General features: G+C 36.2%; 1 protein-coding gene across 1 annotated transcript; it reads right to left on the bottom strand.

The window, feature by feature from the left end:
* Positions 1 to 1,527: 1,527 nt before the first annotated feature.
* On the bottom strand, positions 1,528 to 2,546 carry LOC133799417 (protein FAR-RED IMPAIRED RESPONSE 1-like). The gene is made up of 3 exons (XM_062237435.1): positions 2,396 to 2,546; positions 2,035 to 2,334; positions 1,528 to 1,973 (listed from the first exon to the last, which is right to left on the bottom strand). The coding sequence occupies exons 1-3, from the start codon at positions 2,544 to 2,546 to the stop codon at positions 1,528 to 1,530; spliced, it is 897 nt and encodes a 298-aa protein (XP_062093419.1).
* Between the last annotated feature and the right edge of the window lie 12,400 nt (positions 2,547 to 14,946).

The raw sequence follows: 14,946 nt of genomic DNA, 5'->3' as shown, positions 1-14,946 counted from the left end.
TATTTTTTTATGTATGCAGGAAAATAGTTATGGCGGCGGAAGGATTCTTGGCAGCTTGGGGTTGTGTATTGAGGAAGAATGGATTCGGTGGACTGTGTGAACGATTCGAGGACGATGTTATTTGCAGTTTTTTTTAATTATGTTTCTATGTATTTTCCGCACTTGGTTTTGTAAACAATTTCAATTAAGTTAAGTTGTGTTTTATTTTTCAAACAATGGGATCCCATACCCCGAATTTATGAATTTCAACATTTACCTTAAGTTTTTAATAAAGTTATGAATGTTTTGTATGTATGTTTTCTTAAGAATAGTGTCTATGTATAGTAGTTTTAATGGTCCAAAGTCTTAGAATTAGTTGGGTCATTACAACTGGTATCAAAGCAACGGTTCATTCGTATGAAGTTCTCCTTGATACACACGCTCAAGCTCCGAATCTAACCGCCAAGTAAATGTTTATAGTATAGTTATTATGTTTATATGTATAACTAACGATTTTAGCCTTTATGTTTTCAGTTAAGAATGAATGGAGCATTAACTTATGAGGATATCCGAGCTATTAAGGCCTTAAAAAGAATTAGAGAACCAAGAAACACCGTAGGAGTGCTAGAAAGAATCACTCGGAGACTACTTTTATTCCACAGGGAGATATGTCACCTCCAAGAAACTAAGCAGATCATGATGATATCAACGGAGCAATATGTTTTAGTAATTAGACTTTTCAAAGATTATCCAATTGTGATTGCAACTTTAGAAGATATATGGGAGATGATAGATGATGAAGATGAGTTACCGGTAGCTATGAGATATTATTTTCTCATACTTAGGTTCACTTCTAAAATGGAGTTCCAATTTACAAATGAGCAAAAACATAGAATCTTTACAAATCTTCCTCAAGGGAATTTTGAGGCTCAAGATAATGATGACTATGAAGAAATAGACGATGATATGTTAGATGAAGGATCAGATATAGAAGATCTCGATTTTTAGAATAGATTAGTTTCCTTGTTTATTTTATTTATTTGCATTTGTGATTGTAAATAGTGAAAACTTTTTTTCCAAATTAATATCATTGTTATTTTGATGACATGTATGAGTTTGATTTTCTTTTGCAATCATAATAAATAATAAATTTAATAAATAATGATTAAGTTCGGTGAGGGTGGATACAAATCAATGAACCGGGCTCTCTATATTGAGAGTTAGGGGGCCATAGTAGTGGGAAGGATTTTACTGATCCCAGCCCTCCCTCAATATGGTTAACTTTGGAACAACAATGAGTTTCGAGCCTGAGAATTTAGTCATATAGGATGGTTAGAAACACACTTAGAAAATAATAAAGATGGATCATTTTTCTAAGTATAGAAACCCACTCTAATAATAAAGAAGGATTATACAGCTTTCATAAGAAATCATAATTTATAGGCCTGAGTTATGTTTGTTTATATTAAGATGTATGTATGGTTTCTTAAGAATAGTGTCTATGTATAGTAGTTTTAATGGTCCAAAGTCTTAGAATTAGTTGGGTCATTACACAAAGAGATCACGCTCCGGTGTTACATATACATGCCTCTTCACTTGTTCAGCAGCATACTTGTGAAGCTTCAAAATTAATGCATCCTCTTCCTCCGATAAGGTTTTCACCATGTACCTACCTTCTTTCAATAGCTGGTGTCGTACCTTGTAGAACATGTTCCGTGTGTAAAGATTTGCTAATTCATCCTTTATTTGTGACAAATTTGTCTTCCCGAGCTCAGGACTAGTGTGAAGTGTAATGTACTCATCCTTTGCTTCATGCTGTCTAATTAAAGATGAGGCCATGTTGATCGCCCTCATAAACTCGTACAACTTCAACTTTTGATTAAATTTTTTCTTCAACATCGCATTAATACCTTCACTCCGTTGAGTAGTTGTCATTCCACAGAAGAAATTCCCTCTAAGAATTTGTGTAGTACCAGAATACCAATTTGGTAAACCTACTCACAAAAGATGGATCTTTCACTTTCAAAATGACTTTGTTGTGTAAATGCCAATAACACAATCGGTGGGGCACATCATCCATCAACTCCTCTAGCATGTTAACAATAGCTTCGTCTCCATCTGTCACTACTGTTTTGGGTAGAACACCTCCCATGCATTCCATGAAAGCCCTTCTCGCCCACTTGTAGCTGTTTCCAGACTCATTGTCAAGAATGGCAAAGCCCAAAATGCACGTTCTATAGTAGTTATTAGTTCCTATACATATCAGCAGCGACTTCCCATAACTATTAGTCTTGTATGTCGAATCAAAAGCTACTGCATGGCCATATGTTTCATAGTCTGATCTACATCTCCCATCTGCCCAAAATAAATTAAGAAGAAGATTATCCTCATTGTACGAAAACTGTCCAAAAAAAACCAGGGTCTTCATCAGCTTTATGCTCCAAATATCTGATTGCACGCCCTGCATTAGAACCGATAAACTCAACTTTTGAAGCATGGGATAGTCGATTGTAAAGATCTTTTGATGTGAATGGAATCTTCTCATAACCACCCATTTGCTTTGCCATGTACAACATGATGTGGCAAGTTCTTATGCCTGACTTCTTCATTATTTGTGTCGTCGTCAAGGTTCCATATGAGATTACCCGATTGGATCGAAGGAATTATTTATGGTTGTCTGCTACAACGTTGGGAGAATGAATTGGGTTGAATTCTTTGCATATCCAATGCCTACTACCCTTCACCAAGTTCACTCGAAAGCAAACCTTGCATCCTACTCGACTAATTGGCTTAGGCTCCCTTGTTCTATCAAGCCTTCCCACATGTATTTCTGTAATGGCCCACTAATTCTCAGACCTTGGACCATTAAAACTACTAGATATAGCTATTAATTTAAATAAAACATACATAAGGAATATTCATAACTTTATTAAAAACTCCAAAGTAAATATTGAAATACACAATTGAGTGATATGAGATCCCATTGTTTTAAAATAAAACATAACTTTAAACTAAAGGAAATTGTTTACAAAGCTAAATGCGGAAAATACATAAAAACATAATTTAAAGAGACTAAAAATAGCGTCGTCCTCGAATCGTCACGCAGTCCATCGAATCCCTTCATCCTTAATACATAAGCCAAGCTACCATGAATCCTTCCGTCGCCATAACTATTTCCCTGCATACATAAAAAATTAAAGGAATGAGCTTAATGCCCAGCAAAGAAAATCTACTAACACATACAACATAAAGCATAACATAAGACTACAAAACATATACTATAAAACATGCATTATAATGGCCATCATGCTTCTTGGGGCTTGCTAGCTAAGCAATCATATGCCCATAAATTTATGGGGCTTAGTTATCTAAACAAGTCATATAAATTTATGGGGCTCGTTATCTAAACAATCATATGCCCAAGGAATATATTATTGGGACTTGTTATCTAAACAAGTTATATGTTTGTTATCCAAACAATTTATATGCTAAAAAAACTAAAAACATATCATACATAAATCATGGCATATATCGAAACATAAAAGCATACAAAATCTATCCTATTTTCCTTACCAATACTGGGATATTTGAGAACAAGGACGGGATTTGGAACACTTTTAAAACCAACAATAAGAACGTGAGTATTTCTAAAGAAAAGAGATGATAAAGAAGATAACTAAACCACCAAGAAGAAGCTTACCGAAAATAAACCTAAAGAACTTAAATACCTAACCAAGAATGGAAAAAACGAGTTAGAATTTGACTAAAGAAAACTAAAGGAAACTAAAGAAACATACAAAAATGAACTTAAGAATAAGAATACCTTTGGATGTACTAGAACCGATCTACACCTCGATATTGAAAATACACTATATATCTCACTTCCCAAGTGTTTATAAAGCTTAAGATGATAAAGCTTTTATCTCAACACAAGTGTTTATCACTCTATAGTAATCCTAGTAGCTTGAAGGCTTTGAACACAGCTTGAAGAATGAGAGAAATGGTTGGGTACTAGGTCCTATTTATAGAGTACAAGGAGTGAAACTACCTCCTTTTAGCTTGAATAAAAGAATGAATATTAATTGAAAAATATTTGAATATCTGTTCAACAGGTGCGTAAGACTCGGTCAAAAACATTCAGAGGCAAGTCAAGAGGTTAAGACTATTTTTAAAATTGAAAAACCAAACTTTCAGAAATACATAGGTGGGGCCGATATATTGCCCCTATAGGCGATATATCACCTCTCCCAGTATTCCTGAGGCTGGTTCGATCGTTAGTGCAAAGTTGACGTGTTTTTTGTATCTTCCGTAGGCGATATATCGGCCCCTATGTTGCAATATATCGGCATACGTGAATATATTAAACATGTAATTACACTTTTTCAGCATAATTTGAAGTGATTAATCAGGTTTGACTGAGTAATACGAGATTCCAGCAAGTTCTAGAAGGGTCTAGAGCTTCTAGAAACTTCTATTTTTGAATTATCCACTTAAAATGCTTAAATCCTCAAATAAACAAGATTGTGACAAGTGTCATGCTCTTAATGGTCTTGGAAGATTCTAGAGTTTCTAGAATTTTCTTTTATTTAAACTATAATGAAATCCTTAAATAAACATGCACACGACAAGTGTCATAATCTTATTAGTTCTATCTAAACCTTATAGTATTATAAATGACATCTTTATAATCAACTATATTAATCAAACCTTATGTTATAATTAATATTCTTAAACTATAGGTCAAAACTTATAAAATCTATAAGTGTTGCTACGAGTGTTCAACTAAGTCATGGCTTAAACCAAAAACCACAGTAGCTATCATACTATAACTACTACTAGCTACTGCCACTACTACTACTATCTAACTAGCTAAGTAAAGTTCTGGTACTCTACAATTCTCCCCTACTAAAAAGAATTTCATCCTCGAAATTTACTTACCAAACAATTCCGGATACCGTTCTAACATGTCTTCCTCCAATTCCCATGTTGCATCCCGTTCAGAACTATTACTCCATAGGAATTTGATTATCGGAATACTTTTAGACCGTAAATCCTTCATCCTCTATCTAGGATGCTAACTGGTCGTTCCTTGTAACTCAAGTCTTTCTGGAGTGCTGTCGTATCGTACTTGAGGACATGAGATGGGTCTGACACATATTTACGCAGCATTGAGATGTGGAACACATTGTGGCTATCTGCTAGAGCTGGCGGTAGGGCTAATCTATATGCAACTGCTCCCACTTTGTCCAATATCTCAAAAGGACCTATAAACCGAGGACTAAGCTTGCCTTTCTTCCCAAACTGCTTCACACCTTTCATAGGAGATAACTTTAGGAAGACTTGATCTCCGACTTTGAATTCCACATCACACTGTTTGGCATCCGCATAACTTTTTTGACAGCTTTGAGTAGCAAGCATACATTTTCTAATCAACGCTACTGCTTCCTGAGCTTTTCTAACAGCTTCAGGACCAAGAAGTTGCCTTTCTTCTACCTCGTCCCAATGTAACGGTGATCGACACCTTCTTCCATAAAGTAGCTCGTAGGGTGCCATCCCGATCGTTGACTGGTAGCTATTGTTGTAGGAGAATTCTATCAGTGGCAACTCCATGATCCATCGAAATCACGTACACAAGCGCGCAACATATCTTCTAAAATTTGTATGGTACGCTTGGACTGTCCATCGGTCTGTGGATGAAATGCTGTACTAAGACTTAACTTAGTACCCATGGCTTCCTGCAAGCTTCCCCAAAATCTCGATGTAAACACTGATCCTCTATCAGATACTATTATCTTAGGGATTCCATGCAGTCATACTATTTCTTGGACATAAATGTCTGTATTGATCTGCTGTATATGAAGTCTTAACAGGCAGGAAATGAGCTGACTTGGTTAGTCTATCTATTACTACCCAAGCCGAATCACGTTGCTTACTTGTTCATGGCAAACCCGTCACGAAATCCATGGCTATATCATCCCATTTCCATTTTGGAATGCTAAGCAGTTACAGTAAGCCTGCAGGCCGCTGATGTTCTGCTTTCACTTGCTGTCATACTAAACATTTAGACACAAATTCCGCTATATCCTTCTTCATTCCTGGCCACCAATATATTGCCTTAATGTCGTGAGTCATCTTGGTCGACCCTGGATGAACTGAGTATGGGGTACTGTGTGTTTCTTCTAGGATCTTCATCTTAATCCCTTGATCATTCGACACGCATACCCGATCCTTATATCTCAATAACCCCTGTCCTGATATCGAGAAATCTATGGCCTTACCTTCTTTAACTTTATCCATATGTGCTACTAATGTATCATCATGCTCTTGCCCAATCCATATTTCTTCTAATAGACTTGACTAGATAGACAAGTTAGCCAGCTTACCGACGACTACCTCTATTCTGACACTAATCAGCTCCTGCTGTAGCGGCTTTTCTATTCCAACTAATGCTGCTAGACTTCCATAACTCTTCCTACTTAGCACATCAGCAACTACGTTTGCCTTTCCCGGGTGGTATAGAATTTCACAGTCATAATCCTTCATTAGTTCTAACCACCTGCGCTGCCTCATGTTAAGCTCCTTCTGAGTGAAGAAATACTTTAAGCTTTTGTGGTTCGTATAAATCTCACACCGTTCTCCATAAAGATAATGACGCCAGATTTTCAACGTAATGACCACCGCTGCCAACTCAATATCGTGTGTTGGATAGCGTTGCTCGTACCCCTTCAGCTGCCTTGAGGCATAGGCTATCACCTTGTAATTTTGCATCAGCACACAACCCAACCCTTGCTTCGATGCATCATAGTATACTACAAACTTGTCGTTGGGTGTCGGTACACAAAGTACTGGTGCTGAGCACAGCTTATCTTTAAGCAACTGGAAGCTCTCTTCACACTTATCAGTCCAGTTGAACCTTTGTTGCTTCCGGGTCAGGTTGGTGAGCGGAGTGGCTATATTAGAAAAGCCCTCTACAAACCTCCGATAATAACCTACTAACCCTAGAAAGCTTCTTACCTCTGATGCATTCTTTGGTCTTGGCCAATCCTTCACAACTTCTACCTTAGATGGGTCTATTGCAACTCCATCCTTGGATACAATGTGCTCGAGGAATGCTACTTGCGAAAGCCAAAAATCACACTTCTTGAACTTGGCATAAAGTTGATGCTCCTTCAGTCTTAACAAGATCAACCTCAAATGTTCCTCGTGCTCGACTTCGTCCTTTGAGTACACCAAGATGTCGTCGATGAATACTACGATGAATTTATCCAAGTAGTCCTTAAATACCCTATTCATTAAATCCATAAACGCAGCTGGATCGTTGGTAAAAACGAAAGACATAACTAAAAACTCGTAATGCCCATAACGTGTTCTAAAGGCTGTCTTGGGAATATCCTCTTCCCGTACCTTGAGCTGATGATACCTAGACCGTAAATCGTTCTTTGAGAACACGGTCGCTCTTCGGAGTTGATCAAACAAGTCGTCAATCCGGGGTAGCAGGTACTTATTCTCAATTGTCACCTTATTCAGTTCACGGTAATCCATGCACATCCACATGCTTCCGTCCTTTTTCTTCACAAATAGAACCTGTGCTCCCCATGGCGAATGGCTCGGTCTAATGAAACCCAAGCCTAAGAGTTCTTGTAGCTGCGTCTTTAACTCCTTGAGTTTGGTAGGTGCCATCCGGTATGGTGCCTTGGAGATAGGCTCGGTGCCCGGTACTAGTTCAATTATGAAGTCAATTTCCCGAGTCGGCGGCAACCTTGGTAAGTCATCGGGAAATACTTCTGGGAATTCTTTTACAATGCGGATGTCTCCAACTTTTAGTGGTGTTTCCTTTACCACATCTGTGATGCTAATGCATGACATCCTTTTTCTATCATCCTCTGAGCTTTGAGAGATGATATAAGCGGTGTGCGTAGTCCTGAAACTTGTCCCATAAAGCATAATCTCTTACCGTCAGGAGTCTCGAATATCACTTGCTTACGTCTGCAGTCGATGGTTGCGCCATGCCTTGCTAGCCAGTCCATGCCTAGTATCACGTTGAAGTCTTTGATCTCCAGTCCTATCAGATATCATTCTAGTTCTACTTCCTCAATCTTGATCAGTATGCCTCGTACTATCCGTGATGATAGGACTACTTCGCCCAAAGGCAACTCAATTACAAACCTAGTTATAAATCTTTCACAAGGTTTCTCTAATTTCTCTATCATTCCTAACGAGATATACGAGTGAGTGGCTCCCGAATAAAATAATATAGAACATATATTATTGAGGATAGGAATCTGACCTGTAACCACTTTATTGCTAGCATCAACTTCTCCTTGGGTTAAGGAAAATACCCTGGCAGGAACCATCTTGTCTTCCTTTTTTCCCTCTGGCTTGAGCTGGAGACGCTGCCTCTTTTGGTGACCTTCCTGACCACAGTTGAAGCATCCCTTGGTGTTTGCACGACACTCACTAGGATGTTTCTTTTGGAACTTAGAGCATTGCGGGTATTCTACATAACTCGGTCTATTACTTCCATTGCTCGTCCGTGCCCTTTTATCGTTGTCGGACTGCTTGTTGTTAGGATGCTTTCTTTTTTGACCATTATTGTTGTTGGACTGATTATTGTTGTTGTTGTGGTTGTTCCGACCATTCTGAGGTTGACTTGTCTGTTCAGGCTCAGGCTTACTAGCCTCTTCTTTACTAACATTCGCCTGAAGCCTTTCTACTTCTATTGCCATTTCTAGAACATCGACATAGGTAGTATTTCCCGGGTTTGCTAACTTAACCCCTAGCTCAATCTTTGGTCGAAGTCCTCTAACGAACTTGGTCACCCTCAGAAAGTCAGTTGGAACCATTTACGGTGCAAACTTGTCTAATCGGTTAAACTGTCGAGCATACTCTGCTACTGATAAGTTCCCTTGCTTCAGACCAGCGAACTCCTCGACCCTTGAAGCGATGACTACCGAATTGTACTACTTTTTGTTGAACAGCTCCACAAATCTGGTCCAAGTCATGGTGGCAACATCGTGATTCTGCTGAACTAAGTCCCACCATATTCTAGCATATTTCTTAAGCAGAGACGAAATGCAGGATATGTGGTCTGCGTTGCCGAGATTCATGTGCGCTAGGATCGGCTCCACATTTCTGAGCCATTCTTCCACCTCGAAGGGGTCTGTTGTCCCATCACAGTTTGGAGTGCGTTGCTTACGAAATCGCTCATAAATTGGCTCCATGTGCTGAGTTGGGTATTGCACATAGTTCACCATTGGCCATCCCCCACATGGACCAACTTGTTGGGGTGCTGGGCCCATTTGCTGAGAAATTCCCTCTCAGAATTTGTGTAGTACCAGAATACGAATTTGGTAAACCTACTCACAAAAGATGGATCTTTCACTTTTAAAATGACTTTGTTGTGTAAATGCCAATAACTCAATCGGTGGGGTACATCATCCATCAACTCCTCTAGCATGTTAGCAATAGCTTCGTCTCCATCTGTCACTACTGTTTTGGGTAGAACACCTCCCATGCATTCCACGAAAGCCCTTCTCGCCCACTTGTAGCTGTTTCCAGACTCATTGTCAAGAATGGCAAGCCCAAAATGCACGTTCTATAGTAGTTATTAATTCCTATACATATCAGCAGCGGCTTCCCATAACTATTAGTCTTGTATGTCGAATCAAAAGCTACTGCATGGCCATATGTTTCATAGTCTGATCTACATCTCCCATCTGCCCAAAATAAATTAAGAAGAAGATTATCCTTATTGTACGAAAACTGTCCAAAAAAAAACCAGGGTCTTCATCAGCTTTATGCTCCAAATATCTGATTGCACGCCCTGCATTGGAACCGATAAACTCAACTTTTGAAGCATGGGATAGTCGATTGTAAAGATCTTTTGATGTGAATGGAATCTTCTCATAACCACCCATTTGCTTTGCCATGTACAACATGATGTGGCAAGTTCTTATGCCTGACTTCTTCATTATTTGTGCCGTCGTCAAGGTTCCATCTGAGATTACCCGATTGGATCGAAGGAATTATTTATGGTTGTCTGCTACAACGTTGGGAGAATGAATTGGGTTGAATTCTTTGCATATCCAATGCCTACTACCCTTCACCAAGTTCACTCGAAAGCAAACCTTGCATCCTACTCGACTAATTGGCTTAGGCTCCCTTGTTCTATCAAGCCTTCCCACATGTATTTCTGTAATGACCCACTAATTCTAAGACCTTGGACCATTAAAGCTACTAGATATAGCTACTAATTTAAATAAAAAACACATAAGAAATATTCATAACTTTATTAAAAACTCCAAAGTAAATATTGAAATACACAATTGAGTGATATGGATCCCATTGTTTTAAAACAAAACATAACTTTAAACTAAAGGAAATTGTTTACAAAGCTAAATGCAGAAAATACATAAAAACATAATTTAAAGAGACTAAAAATAGCGTCGTCCTCGAATCATCACGCAGTCCATCGAATCCCTTCATCCTTAATACACAAGCCAAGCTACCACGAATCCTTCCGCCGCTATAACTATTTCCTTGCATACATAAAAAATTAAAGGAATGAGCCTAATTCCCAGCAAGGAAAATCTACTAGCACATACAACATAAAGCATAACATAAGACTACAAAACATATACTATAAAACATGCATTATAATGGCCATCATCCTTCTTAGGGCTTGCTAGCTAAGCAATCATATGCCCATAAATTTATGGGGCTTAGATATCTAAACAAGTCATATAAATTTATGGGACTCGTTATCTAAACAATCATATGCCCAAGGAATATATTATTGGGACTTGTTATCTAAACAAGTTATATGTTTGTTATCCAAACAATTTATATGCTAAAAAAACTAAAAACATATCATACATAAATCATAGCATATACCGAAACATAAAAGCATACAAAATCTATCCTATTTTCCTTACCAATACTGGGATATTTGAGAACAAGGGCGAGATTTGGAACACTCCTAAAACCAACAATAAGAACGTGATTATTTCTAAAGAAAAGAGATGATAAAGAAGATAACTAAACCACCAAGAAGAAGCTTACCGAAAAGAAACCTTAAGTTCAAAGAACTTAAATGCCTAACCAAGAATGGAAACAACGAGATAGAATTTGACTAAAGAAAACTAAAGGAAACTAAAGAAACATACAGAAATGAACTTAAGAATAAGAATACCTTTGGATGTACTAGAACCGATCTACACCTCGATATTGAAAATACACTCTATATCTCACTTCCCAAGTGTTTATAAAGCTTAACACGATAAAGCTTTTATCCCAACCCAAGTATTTATCACTCTATAGTAATCCTAGCAGGTTGAAGGCTCTGAACACAGCTTAAAGAATGAGAGAAATGGCTGGGTACTAGGTCCTATTTATAGAGTTCAAGGAGTGAAACTACCTCCTTTTAGCTTGAATAAAATAATGAATATTAATTGAAATATATTTGAATATTCGTTCAACAAGTGCTTAAGACTCGGTCAAAAACGTTCAAAGGCAAGTCAAGAGGTTAAGCTATTTTTAAAATTGAAAAATCGAACTTTCAGAAATACATAGGTGGGGCCGATATATCTCCCCCTATAGGCAATATATCGCCTCTCCCAGTATTCCCGAGGCTGGTTCGATCGTTCGTGCAAAGTCGACGTGCTTTTTGTATCTTCCGTAGGCGATATATCGACCCCTATGCGGCGATATATTGACATACGTGAACATATTAAACATGTAATTGCTCTTTTTTAGCATAATTTGAAGTGATTAATCAGGTTTGACTGAGTAATACGAGATTCCAGCAAGTTCTGGAAGGGTCTAGAGCTTCTAGAAACTTCTATTTTTGAATTAATCAAATAAAAAGATTATGACAAGTGTCATGCTCTTAATGGTCTTGGAAGATTCTAGAGTTTCTAGAATTTTATTTTATTTAAACTATAATGAAATCCTTAAATAAACATGCACACGACAAGTGTCATGATCTTATTAGTTCTATCTAAACCTTATAGTATAATAAATGACATCTTTATAATTAGCTATATTAATCAAACCTTATGTTATAATTAATATTCTTAAACTATAGGTTTGTAGAGTCCCATAATTTTACTTACTTAGTTAGATAGTAGTATTAGTAGCAATATCTAGTATTAGTTTGTAGTATGTTAGATTTCGTGGATTTTGGTTCAACCCGGGACTTAGTTGGAAACTCCTAGCAATAGTTATGGATTTTATAAGTTTAACCTATAGTTTAAGAATATTAATTATAACATAAGGTTTGATTAATATTGCTGGTTATTAATATGATAATTATTATAACCTAAGGTTTAGATAGAGCCAATAAGAATATGACACTTGTCATGAGCATGGTTATTCCTAAGGTTTAGATAGAGCCAGTAGAATTATGACACTTGTCATATGCATGATTATTAAGGAATTATTATTTTAATGATAAAATAAGGGAAATATAAGACTTAGTCTTCACCAGAATCTGTTAAGAGCATGACATTTGTCACAATTTTATTTATTTGTGGTTTAGGTTGTTATTTAGATAATTAAACAGATTTTCTGTAACTTTAGGGTACTATAACTTCCAACCTATTTTTGACCTAGTTATGTTATGAATTTCAAAAAATAGTATTTCTAGAAAGTTGTAGATAATTGAATTTTCTTTCTAACAGTATAAAGATGGTCTAAATCGAAGTCTGACAGCTCCAATTATGTTGATTTTACTGCAGGTGAGTTTAGAGTTATGAGATTTAGGGAGTTAGAAGTTAGGATTCTATTTGTTTTTATTATTTTTGTTTTTAATTTTAAAAATCAAGCTTTGACTCCTTAAGCCTCTATCTAAACAATTTGACCAAGTCCTAAGCCTTTGACTGAAGAATATTCAAATATTTTCAATTAAATTCATTATTTTTATTCAAAGCCAAAAAGAATATTTTTATACCTAGAACTCTATATATATGACTTAGAACCCAGCCCTTTCACTTACTCTTCAGCTATGATCAGACTCCAAGGTATTAGTGAGACATAAGAGTGATACACTTGGGTTGGGAAAGAAAAAAAGTTTTACTATTTTTAAGCTTTATCAAACACTTGGGAAGTAAGGATTAGAGTATTTCGGTATTGGAGTTAGGCCAATCTATAAGGTCAACAAAGGTACCCTTATTCTTAAGTTCAATCCTGTTTGATTCCTTAGTTTCTTTAGTTTTCATTCAGGTTCTAACTTTTGTTATGGTTTTTGTGGTTAGGTTTTTAAGTTCTTTAAACTTAAGGTGTTTTTCGGTAAGTTTTCTCTTGGTGGTTTAGTTCTAGTCTTTTCATCTCTTTCTTTTAAGAAATACTCACTATTCTTATTATTGGTTTAGGAGTGTTCCAAGTCTCGCATTTGTTCTCTTATCCCGGTTTTGGTAAGGAAAATAGGCTAGATCTTGTATGGTTGAATGATATGTTATGCTTTTATGTTATGCTATGTATAATATGTTATGATAAGTTTATGTTTTAATATGTTATGTTATGATTTACCCTACCTCAAATATTAGACAGGGAACGTAGATGGTTTATCATACACTACATGTGATCTAACCTACCTCAAATATTAGACAGGGGACTTAAATGGTTTATCACATGTCATAATGGCAATTATTAGTATAGTCTTATATGGAATATGTTATAATATGTTTATAGTATATGTTATAATATGTTTTTAGTATATGTTATGATATGTTTATAGCATATGTTGTGATATGATTTTATGTGTATGTTTATGGTATTAGTAGTTTATCCTTGCTGGGCATTAGGCTCATTCCTTTATTTTTTTTAGTGTGATGCAGGAAACTAGATACGGAGGCGGAAATATTCTTGGTAGCTTGGCTTGTGTGTTGAGGATGGATGGAATGTGTGGACTGCGTGTCGATCGAGGATGAAGTTATTTATTTTTAGTCTTTTAAATCATGTTTTTCCGCATTTAGTTTTGAAAACAATTTTCTTTAGTTTAAAATTATGTTTTATGTTTTAAACAATGGGTACCCATGCCATATTTTCTATTATTATATATTTGATACAATATTTTGAGATTTAATAAAGTTATATTATTTCTTATGTATCTTTCCCAAAATAGCAGCTATGTATAGTAGATCTAATGGTCCAAGGTCTTAGAAATAGTTGGGTCATTACAGTTGGTATCAGAGAAACAGTCCATTTACATGAAGTTCTCCTTGATACACACGCTCAAGCTCCGAATCTAATCGCTAATGTAAGTTGTTTATGTTATAGTTGTTATGATTATGTGTTTAGTTAACGTTTTAGCTCTTATGTTTCAATTAAGAATATTTGTAAATTAGTTTATTTTTCATTATTTATTTTATTTATTATCTTTGCATTTATGATTGTACATAGTGAAAACTTTTTTTTACAAATAAATATCATTGTTATTTTTGAATGACATGTATGAGTTTGATTTTTTTTACAATCATAATAAATAATAAATTTAATAAATAATGACCAAGTTCGGTGAGGGTGGATACAAATCAATGGAATGGGCCATAGTAGTGGGAACGATTTTACTGATCCCAACCCTTCCTCAATATGGTTAAATTTGGAACAACGATGAGTTTCGAGCGTGAGAATTAAGTCATATAGGATAATTAGAAACATACTTAGAAAATAATAAAGATGGCTTATTTTTCTAAGTTTAGAAACACACCCTAATCATAAAGAAGACTTACATAATTTTTTCATAAGAAATCAAAATTAATAGGTCCGAGTTATGTTTGCTTAGATTAAGTTTTTGCCTTAGAGCCTATTAGGGTAAGTTCTAATATGTTTCCTCGACTATTAGAACTTTGCTGAAGATGTCACTCAAAAGATTTGCTCGCAACAAAGCCAATGCCTCAAGCGTCGCTCCTGAAACTTATGAAGCCCCTCCAGTTCATAGAAAAGAAGAGCGTGCTACCACTACTGCTG

Source organism: Humulus lupulus, chromosome 9 (genome assembly GCF_963169125.1).
Source record: "Humulus lupulus chromosome 9, drHumLupu1.1, whole genome shotgun sequence".
Classification (NCBI taxonomy): domain Eukaryota; kingdom Viridiplantae; phylum Streptophyta; class Magnoliopsida; order Rosales; family Cannabaceae; genus Humulus; species Humulus lupulus.
The sequence above is the reverse complement of the archived record's forward strand: the minus strand, read 5'-3'. Positions and strand labels throughout refer to the sequence as shown.